Source organism: Gavialis gangeticus, unplaced genomic scaffold (genome assembly GCF_001723915.1).
Source record: "Gavialis gangeticus isolate Ggan-Ray unplaced genomic scaffold, GavGan_comp1, whole genome shotgun sequence".
NCBI classification, from domain to species: domain Eukaryota; kingdom Metazoa; phylum Chordata; order Crocodylia; family Gavialidae; genus Gavialis; species Gavialis gangeticus.
The window spans coordinates 24,552,357-24,564,154 of NW_017729006.1; the positions used below are offsets into that span (position 1 = coordinate 24,552,357).

Consider the following 11,798-nt stretch of genomic DNA (forward strand, 5'->3'; position numbering starts at 1 on the left):
CCGCCCTCCCTCTCGACCCCCCCTCTGCTCCCCCTGCAGCCTGTCCTTTCACTCCTTGGCCCTGTGCCTGCCTCCACACCCTGTTCTCCCTTGAAGTTTCCCCCCTGTTCCCCCATGCCTGTAAATATGGAATTGATGCTGTAAGTTAGCATTATCTTCTTTATTATTACTTATGATAAAAGTGAAATATATTTTGTGACTGGCTGGGATACAATTACAAAGATTTGCAAGGCCATACTGATTTTCACTCCTACACATAAGTTGACTGAAACACCAAAGAGTAACTGCTGTAACAGGGTTGTGACACACAACAACAACAACACTATAAATCAGCGGTTCTCAGTCTTTTTACACTCAGGGCACCCCTCGATAGGGGAAGCTCTTAGCTTCCACTACATAAAACTAATAGGGCAATTCTTCTGTTGCAAAGAACTCATAGGGCATTTATATACCTACTTTTTCATGCTGTGAAGCACTGGAGATTAGGTGCGTCAGAGCAGACTCGATTAATCAAGTCTTCTCTGTATGCGAGCTGACACATACCGCGCTGTGCCGCTTGCGGTTGTATAAGTGGCGAAATGTGCGTTAGCGTGGAGAAAATGGCAGCGGTGCACTTTTGAACTGCTGCCATTTTCTGCATGCTGATGCATATTTCACTGCTTATACAACTGTATGCATTGCAGTGCCAGGTGCTTTTCAAAGCACCCAGCGCTGCAGCATATGCATGTATAAAAATGCCCAGAAAGACCACAACAGTTAAGAATGCTTTTGACACTATAGATTCCTATTTGAAGTCCCTGGGTTATATTGTGAATCGTGTAGGTATTTTCATATATAACAGTGCTAATAATTTGTTACACCCCTTATTACCCATGAAAGCATCTTGCAGTACTCTTGCAGTGTTTATCAACCCGTGGGTCACAAGAATTTATGAAAGGGTTGTGAACAAACTTTAAAAATGGATTCTCCTTTAAGGAAGAAAAATGTGGGAAACCGTGGTTTTTCCCTTGCAGGCTGGCAGAGTTCCAGTCTGCAAGAGACTTCTTGGGGGCCCCCATGCCCTCCACACACCCCTGCCACCTCACATACCCACCCCTTGCCTCATTCACTCGGGGGTCTGGGGCATTGGGTCAGGAGTGAGGGGCACCGGCAGGGCCAGGGGTTTGTATTCTACTTAACCTATTTGCTGGGTCAGGACTGGCCATCAGTGTTTACAAATGGGTCCTGGTACAAAAAAAGGTTGAGAACCACTGCTCTAGGGTGCTGCATCAATGTAGTTGAGAGTCAGTGTTGTAAATAGTAACTGTACACTCCTCACAATCTTAATTGTGCTTTCAGGTTGCTCAGGACAAAGGAAACTGCTCTTTTCAGAAAAACCCTAACCCATGCATCATCCCTCAGGAGAATGACAACATTTTTCATACAATATTTGCTTTTTTTACGAAGTCTGGCAGAAAAGTTCTGGTAAGAAATTCTACCCGTCTAAAATTTTAAAATCAAAAGGTTTGTATATTATAAATGTTTTCTCAAGGGGAAATGTGAAAAACTCCACTAGGTTTTTCTTTACAGAGTAACTGAAGTAAATTTGGCATTTTATTATGGCACTGCTAGAGCCTTAGAAACAGAATTGGAGGGGACCACCCAACTTATCAAACACAGTCCCTTATTATCATAGGCAACCTTGTCCTATGATCCCTTTCATAAACTGATCAAAATCCATCTCAAAACCAGTTGGTTTTTTTGCACCCACTATTATGGAAGTCTGTTCCCAAACCTCATTTCTCTGACAGTTAGAAACTTTCTTCTAGTTTTTAGCCCAGATTTATTCATGGCCACTTAATATCTATTTTTATTTTTTGTGTTGACATTGGCGTTTTGATTAAATGGTTCTTTTCCTTCTCTAGTAGGAGAGAGAAGAACTAGTTATAGAATCAAAGAAATGTGGGACTGGAAGGGACTTCAGGAGGTCGTCTAGTCCAACCCCCTGTTTAAGGCAGAATCATCTCTGTCCAAACTATCCTATATGAGTGTTTTATAACCTAGTCTTAAGATTACATAGACAGGCCTATTGCACAACTATCAGGCACATTGGCCAAAAAATGCTGAGAACACCCCCGCCTGCCCCATGTAATATTGGAGCACATGAGGGCACTGTCCGTGGCCTGCTACTGCAAGGACAGGAGGTGGTTCTTAAAAAAAAATCACTTGAGAGATCCAATGAGGAGGACCTACTCTAAGGTACAGAGAAACATATTTCATAGATTTCATAGACATTTGGGCTGGAAGGGACCCTGCAGGATCATCAAGTCCAGCCCCCTGCCCTAGGGGCAGGAAGTCAGCAGGGATCATAGGATCCCAGCAAGATAAGCATCCAAATGCGTGTTGAAGGCGTTCAAAGTGGATGCTTGAACCACCTCCGGTGGCAGTCTATTCCAAACCTTGGGGACTCGGACAGTGAAGAAGTTCTTTCTTATGTCCAGCCTGAATCGGTTGCGGCGAAGTTTGTGACCGTTCGATCTTGTCATCCCTTGGGGCGCTCTGGTGAGCAGACGTCCCCCCAGATCCTGATGAGCACCCCGATAAACTTATAGGTGGCCATCAGATCACCTCTGAGCCTGCACTTTTCCAGGCTGAAGAGCCCCATGGCTCTCAGCCTCTCATCATAAGGTCTGCTTTCCTGACCTCTGATCATGCGTGTGGCTCTTCTCTGGACTTCTTAGCCTTCATATTGCTAGGCTGAAGAAACCACACACTTTTAAATTCTCATTTGTAGCCTACAGTTCATCTTTCTTGATCATGGGTGACCAGAATTGTACACTGTATCCCAGAGGAGCCCTTCCAGTGTCTTGTGCAATGGCATTAATACTTCTTTATCTCTGCAGGAAGTACTTGCCTAGGACAGAACTTGCCTTTGTATGGCTGTATTATGTAAATGGTTCATAGTCATTGCATGATTAATGAACACATGCAGATGTTTCTTTTCTCTATTTTCCGACTGATGGTCTCCTAGTTTATAAGATAAATTCTTAATTAGTCTTTTAATGCACAACCACTGTGTATTATTAAATATTCAGTTTCTAAATGCAGTTTGATGAAATCCAATAGGGAGTATTTTAACCAAAGGCTAATAGAAAACAGGGTTTATACACTGGGGTTCAGACTCAGCCCTGGGGAATTAACCAGTATCAGATTGTATGCAACCTTTGGGTCCAGATGAAGTGAGCTATAAACAGTGCATAAGCCTTGCACAGCCTGATTCTCTGTGCAGGGATGAATTTCACCTGGCTTGTTTTGTTAAGTTCTGAAAGTTGTATAATTGTGCAAATTCTGAAAACAGATTTTTACACAACGAAAGTGTTATGATTCTTTGCATGATTATTTTCATGCTGTCATTCAGAATGGATTGTATTGGGACGTAGTTTTAAATGGAAGATTTCTCCTTGCCTACTGAATCTTACAGTTTTTTACTTACTTCCTATAGGATTGTGAAAGACCAGGACGGTCCTGCTTAATTGTGCGCTGTAATTTAAGCTCACTAGCTAAAGCAGAATCCCGCAATATAGATATTTACATGCTGCTGAATACTGAGATATTAAAGAAGGTAAGGGCTTCCGCCTCACATCCTGGTACATATTCTACATGCTGCCTTAAATATGCCAATAAATGTGAATATGCGAGCAGGATTGGATTTTTCCCTAGTAGTTCACAGTGTATCCTGAATTGGTCTACTGGTGTTTACTGCTGGGTAAAATGTGCTCAGACAAAAGTTTACTGATGAAAAATTGCTTTTCTATTGAAAGCCAGAAGTCATAATATGAATGATATTTTAAAAATATATTATTATTATATTTATATTATTTTTCAGATTTTTGGTTTTGAAATCTAAGAATTGTTATTGAAACCACCCTGAAAATAATGGAAATGGCTTTTGTAAACAGAAAAAAAAGGTTTTGCTTTTCTTGTAGGAAATACAAAAATGAGCTAGTAGCAAGGCATTTAGAAAAGTGTTTTTTCCCCTAAATTTCCCAAGGGAAAAATATCAGCATTGGCTATTCAGTTCTCGTCTTTATCGCTCTGAGAGATGGCTTTACTAGGCATACATTCCTATACTCAAAATCCTTATTCAATCACTACAGAAGCACATGAGGAGCCATTCAGTCTGAGCTGGGATAAATGAGAGAAGAAGAATGTTAAAGTTCTCCACTGTCATTTCAGAAGAATGGCTTATATATGTCTGTCTCTGTGTGTATGCAAATTGGACAAAAGAGTGGGGAATGAACAGGATTCAAGGAAGCTCCCAGAACCACCCGCAGACACTGCCGATAGTGTTGGCAGCAGCCAGCAGCATCAGCAACCACCTGCAGATGCTACTAGTGGCAAGGGGAGGGGAGGGGGGTGAGCAGCAACTGCCCACAGGCACCTCTGGCAGCATCAGCAGTGCTTTTCTCAGGGGGTGCACCGCCAATCTCAGTGGGTGCATGTGCACCCATGTGCGTGCACCCCATACGTATCACCAATGCTGAGGTCCCTTCCAATCCCAGCACTCTGGAGGAGGGACAGCAGCCTGCTGTCATCCCGTGTGCATATCTGGGTGTTTGTTCCCCCCAGGAAGAGTCCAGCACAGCTCTGCAGCCCTCCTTTTAAAGTGCTGAGAGGCTGGGACTGGGTGAGGGATGGGGCCGGGCAGGGCAGCTATACGGACTTCTCCCGTGGCTTCCCCCGCCAGGGCAGAAGGTGACATAGCTGGAAGAGCTGCAGGAGAAGACCTGCATGGCTGCCCTGCCCGGCCCCATCCCCAGCCTGGCCCCAGCCTTCTGGCACTTCAAAAACAAAAAAAACAAAAAAGCCCTACACTCACCAGCTCAAGCAGTGGCAATCAGGGCCTCTGAGGACTCATGGCAGAGTCCCGCCATGCAGTGTGGGGCAGTGGAAGACAGCGGGGATCACTCCCCCTGCCTGGCACCCATGTGGCAGCTGCCTCATGGCGCAGATGCAGTGTGGCTTGGCAGGGCACTGTGCACTGTCTGGGAGCTGGGGCTGAGCAGTGCTGGGCTCCGGCTGACAGGTGGAACCACCATAGCTCCCAGCCATGCCACACCCATGCAATGCGACAGTTGCTGTGCTGGTGCCAAGTGGGGGGGGATGATCCCCGCTGCCCCCTGCTGCACGGGGGGGGGCTCTGCCATGAGCCCTCAGAGGCCTGATCACCGCTGCTATAGCCAGTGAGTGCAGGGCTTTTTTGTGCCAGGTGGATGGGGCTGGCTGGGTGATGGGGCCAGGCAGGGCAGCCATGGGGGCTTCTCCCCTGGCTCTCCCCACTTGAGGAGAGGCAGGCAGAGCCGGGGGAGCTGCGGGAGGACCTGCAACCTCACGGTTGTGCCTGCCTCACCCCAGCTGATCCGAGGCTCTGAATCAGCGCCAAAACAGCATCAAAACTCCGAAATGGATTCGGCCAAATTGAAATGGAACAGTGGTCCGAAACACGGAAACAAATCACTATCCCTCCCAAGCGGCCGAATCCAAAACGGAAACAAAACATAGCCCTTTCACACAGCCCTATCCACAACCTATTATTTAAGGCTTCATCTTTTTTTTTTTTTCCTCACCTATGTCATTGCAGTAACATAACTGGAGGGGAAGAGGGGTGACCAGGACAGCAGTCCTGGGCAGCACCTTGGAGAGCATGGAGCTAGCCTGTTATGCCTTTGGTTATTTTTTATAAAACTGACCCCATCATTCTCATGGCCAGCCATTGTCCAGCCATTCTCTAGTTGATTTTGGGTACTGTGGTACACTTGAAAACTCTTGAGAATGATATGTTACTTCCTGTAATACTGTAATTAGAGTGTAAAAAATCCAGAAGGAGGGACTAAAGGATGTTACTCCTATGGGATGTTGAGAATCTGCAATTGCTTGTTACATTTAGTAGGACATGAGGGTGCTCAGCCTTTCCTAGCAAATGCTCATCACCATGCACTGTCCAATCTGAACGGAGCATATGTTATAAACAATTATTAAAAAGGACACATTTATGAGCAATGTTAATCCTGGGCTTGCTGATTTTTCCCAAGTATCTTAAAAATAGAAATAAATTAAATTTAGAGATTGATGTAGTTGGAAATAACTAAGAAAACTCACCCTACATGCAGAGAGCTTATTAGAAAGCATGAACAGACAGTGATCCCTGCATTTATCCTTATCTGCATGTGACTGAGATAGAGAAAGAGGTCTGAGAAGTATTTTGAATCTTTTATTTCAACTGTGTGTCATAGAAAGAAGAAATACCATAACCATGATAAGAATGTGCGTGACATGTGTGGGAAGAAACAAATGATAGCAGCCTAAGTACAGTGCTCTCTTATGCTGATGAATGAAACAAATTTGTATACTTAGAAAGATTTATTTTATTTCCCCTTATTTTCTTGATAAGCTTATTTTGAGTGGGAGGAACTCCAGCAGTATAGCTACAGCGAGATTCTGTAAGGTTGTGATCTTATAAGATAAATGGGGAGAATGATAATAAAATAAATCTTTTAAATCTGTCTGTAAAGTTTCTTAAGTAAGAAACGGAGAGATCTTTGCCTACAGACTCTGCAAACGTTGATTAAATCAGTTTGGCTCTTTTCAGCTGAAGGACCTTGCATGTTGTTACTTGTCCATATTTGGAAATTGAGAATGTACACTAGTCCTATTTCAGATGTTTCAGTTATGCCCATATAAGAGACCTTCACATAAGCAAGTTAAGTCAGAGGATGCATGCACTAACTGTGCATTTATGGAATTCAGCCCTGTGCCCAGACCCTGTAGCAAACCTGTGTCCACTTTTCCCCTAGTATCATGTATGCAGAATTTTTAACTGTACCTGTAAATGGGTACATCTGTGGCCTTAATTACCAGCTTATTCATGCAATGCAAGTGTCAGTTTTGTTCACCGCATTTCATGGTGATGTGCTAGGGTACCCTTTATTGCTTGTGCTAGGGAGAGTGTGGGATCACAACTTTCCAGAAGAGGGGTGGGATGTGGGCAGGGTCTGCAGTGGGAATGCTATGTTGGGATGCATGCATCTCTTCTCTGAAAGGTACATGAGAACCACCCTATCTTGTTCCATGGGGGAAAGGTGTTACACATACTAAATGCTAAGATCTGAATTCTAGCCCTAAATAATAAGAATCCTACAAATCTACACTGTAAAAGTGTAAAAAGAGCAGCTGGTTGGAAAATATGTTTAAATCTATTGTATAAAATACAGGGCAAAGTATATGTTACTATGGGAAATATAAATCTAACATTTCAACCTTTTGCCATGTGCTCTGGCTAGTTTTATTTTAAGTAATTAAACAATTTTTATCATATACCATGCTTGAGTCCATCCCAGCTTCCATACATCTTTCTAAGCATCTGGGAACCAAGCAGTGGTTTGAAGCAGTTAAGATTTAACTTGTTTGTGTGGATTGGCAGCACTCTCTGTATTTTTGTGCTTGCACTGTAAGTTTGAGGGAGTTTTAAAACAGACCAAACCAAGGATGCTGTTTTTTTAGAGAGCCCACAACATATTTCATTTTGTGAAATGGGTTTAATTTAAATCTGAGATAATGGACTCTGTATAGCAGGTCACTAGTCCAAAGACGCGTTCTGCTTCAGGTAATAATTACCAATGTAATCCTTGCCTCCAGCTTGGAAAGGGCTGTTTTGACGGCCTCTATTTTTTTTAAATCCTCAGGACAGTTCATCGGTCATCCAGTTTGTGACCAGGGCGAAGGTGAGGGTCGACACAACACTCAGGGTGGTGGAAGTGCCAAATGGGAATTCTGAAGATGCAACAGTAAGTAAATGAGTTTTGAAGAGAGGTCTCCAGATCCCACTGGTCTGGAATGCCTTCAAGGAGAAAGGCGGCTGGAATTTGTGGTCAGGCTGGGGGTTTGGCCAACTCTGAGTGAGTCTGACTTCCTTTGAGAAAAGAGTGCTGCTGCCTAATGCCTCTGTGGTTTTGCTCACCATGATAATATCATTCACTGTGATGGCATGCTTATGTGTAGCAGTATATTTTGTGTTGCCCTTAGCCAGAGGTGTAATGGCTTTCAGAATACCTTTGCCAATAATAGGTTCTGCCTCCTATTCTGAGGTTGATGTTTGCTTTAATCTAATTCAGATTCTCCCTGAAACTCCATTTTTCCAAACCAAAATCTTTTTGAGTATGACATTATTATTAATAGCTTATAAATGGCTAGGCTTTTGACCATGTGTTTACAAGTGTGTCCCTATTCAGAAGAATTTATGCAAATACTATCCTAGTTTATCAGTAGTTGTTAGTCTTTTTTTTAACAGAAAGCTAAATCAATATTGGTTGAGCAGCTTATCTGAAAAATCAGTTTTTGGCACAGCTATAGCCACATTTCCCCACACCTCTCTGCCAGTGTACCTTGTAAGTGACTTCCAGCACTTTCTAGTACCCTACCTAGGGTGGATCTCTCTTTGTTGCTGGCTCTTGGTCTTCTGTAACTACATTTCATTAATAAGTGAAGCAACAGTTGGGAGCTGGTAAATCCTAGCCCCCGTGAACTCAGTGTAAATGGGGCCAGACTTTCACTGCTGTACATTACCATTTGCAGATTATTTTGGTGATCTTTCAGTGTGATGGACATTTCTTAAATGTAAGGGATTATTATTATTTGATGCTTTTATCCAGGAATGGGAGGTCTGCTATATTTCACTGTTATCATGTGCTTGGAAAAAAATACTGTCCCTTTCCTGTCCCTGGAAGGCCTTTCATCCAGCCTTGACTTGCAGTGATTACAAAGTTCATCATATAGGCTATGACAATATATTAATCTTGACGCAAAAGGTTTCTAGTTTCTGGGAAGCTTCTACCGAAAGGGTACATACTTGGCATATTTTAACAGAGTAACTTCATTTGATAATTTCACCCTTTCCTAATGTGAATGCTTTTTTCAATCTTTTTTGTGTTGTTTTCATGTGTCTGTTGGCTTTTCTACTCTGGCACATTCAAGGAAAAAATTAAGACATGTGGTTTGGCTCAATGTATTCAGTTTTTTTTCCCCCTTTCTCCCTCTTCTGGTGGAATGCTGTAACAAACAATACTTGTTACAAGCCACAGTTATTCAATTGTAACTAGAAACGGGAGAAATACAATTTCTTTGTCTACTCTCCCATTCTTTTTAAAATCCCCTTCTGTTTTCCTGCTGTTCACCACTGAATGCTGTATCATATCCATTTGGCCAATGAGTTCCTCTGAGCAGTTGTTCATGTATGTGCTTTGAATCAGCTGATAAATTTGTTCTCTTTCTATGCCAAGCAAAATTGTCTGGGTCCACTCCACCACAGTAATTTCAGTCAGTGTCTTAGTCTGGGAACTCAAGGTAGACTTATTAATTAAGATTGGCTTAAATAGTCCTGCAGACTTACTGTCTTTGATTTCATTGGAAACTTGTAGTTTAACACCAGTTACATACCTTAAGCAATTTTAAAAGGGGACGGTGTAAAACAGAAGTGGGAAAAATCCCAAATTAGTGTATTAACGCACCAGGACAAGTCTATTTACATGACTTTGAAAGGGGAAACCCAAACCTTATATAAAGGCCTATAAATTGTCAAGAATGTCTCTTTTGGAAAATATTATTTGAACTTCCTTTATTCAGAAAGGACGCATGAATTTAGAGCACACCACAGACGACCATCAGCAGTTCCCCTGAATTTTTTGGCTGATGTATTGTTTTTCCAACATCAATAGCTCACTTGCCTTGTTCATGTAATTAGTCTCATCTATCAGGACTGCGGTGTTAATATTTACATCATTGCATGCTGGATGGAACTGATGTTTAACTAATAGTTTCGCAGTGGTGAAATGCTTTATTTTTGAATCGATGGGGTTGCAGGTAGACTTGTCTCTCATTTCCACCACCCCCCTCCCCCCAAAAAAATTTACAAACCAATATTTTAATCTTAGAAGTCAGTAATGATTGACTTGTCAGATCCAGGGATAGTGCCATAAAATTGCAGTTGACGTACAGGAGGTGGAATACAGCTCTGAAGGGAAGATGTGATAATGAAAACCCAGCATGGAGGCAAGGAAAGCCTGAATTGTTTTCCATTCAGATAAATCTAATAATTCTGGGTTCTTCTCTTGAGAAGCTGAGAGTTTATTTAGTTTGGGCATATGAAGGAAAACGCAAGCTCAAATGCCTCCTGGTTCTGCAACACAATTAAGTTAACTCAAAGGATGAGAACAGGATGGGTTTCAAGACTGACAAGTGCAGGGTCCTGCACCTAGGAAGAAAGAACCAGAAGCATACCTACAGGCTGGGGAACTCCCCTCTCATCATCACAGAGGCAGAAAAGGATCTTGGAGTATTATAGACTCTAAGATGAACATGGGCCACCAATGTGGGGATGTAGTCAAGAAGGCACCTTGTCATGCATCCACAGATGCATCATGAGCAGGTCCAAGGAGGTGATCCTCCCCCTCTATGCGACATTGGTCAGGCTGCAGTTGGAGTACTGCATCCAGTTCTGGGTGCCACACTTCAGGAGGGATGTGGACAGCATAGAGAGGGTCCAGAGGAGGGCCACTTGCATGATCAGTGGGCAGCAGAGCAGGCCCTATGAGGAGAGGCTACGGGACCTGAACCTGTTCAGCCTCCACAAGAGAAGGCTGAGAGGGGATCTGGTGGCTGTCTGTAAACTGGCCAAGGGAGACCAGCAGGCAATGGGAGAGTCCCTGTTCCCCCGAGCACTACTGGGAGTAACGAGGAATAACGGCCATAAGTTGACTGAGAGTAGATTCAGGCTAGATATCAGGAGGCGCTACTTCACAGTCAGGACAGCTAGGATCTGGAACCAACTTCCAAGGGAAGTGGTCCTCACTCCTACGCTGGGGGTCTTCAAAGGAGGCTAGATAGACACCTTGCCAGGGTTGTTTGACCCCAGTGTTCTTTCCTGCCATGGCAGGGAGTCGGACTTGATGATCTGCTCAGGTCCCTTCCCACCCTACCAACTATGAAACTATGAGAATACCCCAAAAGCTAGAAGGTAGTTTTAGAGTGGTTTCCTCTTTTCTTAGGCTCTTACCAGTATTTTCCCATAGCCATCAGCCTTGGGCCTTTATCTGTCCTGGGGTACTTCTACATTTTGTTCCATTTCAAACCAGAACCAGAGTTACCATCCTCTGGGGACTGCTCCTGACTACTTCACATACATCTACCTAAAGTTGGACCTGCACGGGTTTTCCTCTAGGAGCATGCACATGTTTTAAGTTATTCAGGAATGGCTTCTTCAAAACAAAGCATGATTTATTTAGCTGAAAGCTATACAATGCTTAGAGAAAGAATTTAAATAGCAAAGAGATATCTATGCATATTCTCTTACTTATGTTTCCCCTATCTACCTATAGCTCAGGAAGGTCTGACTTATTCCCCATATCTGACTTGGCATAGGCAAGTTCTTCCAACTCATCAACTCCTTGTCCTTTTGGAGAGTATTTTTAAGATTTGTAGGGCTCCTTTGATCTTTAGCTTAGCTGTGGGAAGAGTGAAACATCTTATCCTGGATGGAGCCAGCAAAGTATCTTCTTCCTTAAGCTGATGGCCAACCAGTTATTTATCTTAACTCCTTTGAAGCTGGGTACCTGCTGTCTTATCATTTTCATTGTTTTACTTTTCTTCGTGGTTTTGTAAGAAACACTTTACAGCTTCCTTTCTGTATGTTGCAGACAGCAATACACAATTAAGCAAGGAGACACACACACACACACACACACACACACACACACACACACACACAC

General features: G+C 43.2%; 1 protein-coding gene across 1 annotated transcript in view; it reads left to right on the plus strand.

The window, feature by feature from the left end:
• ITGA9 (integrin subunit alpha 9) overlaps nt 1-11,798 on the plus strand; it is a 456,855-nt gene that overhangs the window by 408,069 nt on the left and 36,988 nt on the right. The window contains exons 24-26 of the mRNA XM_019508716.1: nt 1,339-1,464; nt 3,482-3,601; nt 7,722-7,823. Of these exons, the coding sequence (XP_019364261.1) occupies nt 1,339-1,464; nt 3,482-3,601; nt 7,722-7,823 (348 nt within the window). The remainder of the gene's footprint in view (nt 1-1,338; nt 1,465-3,481; nt 3,602-7,721; nt 7,824-11,798) is intronic.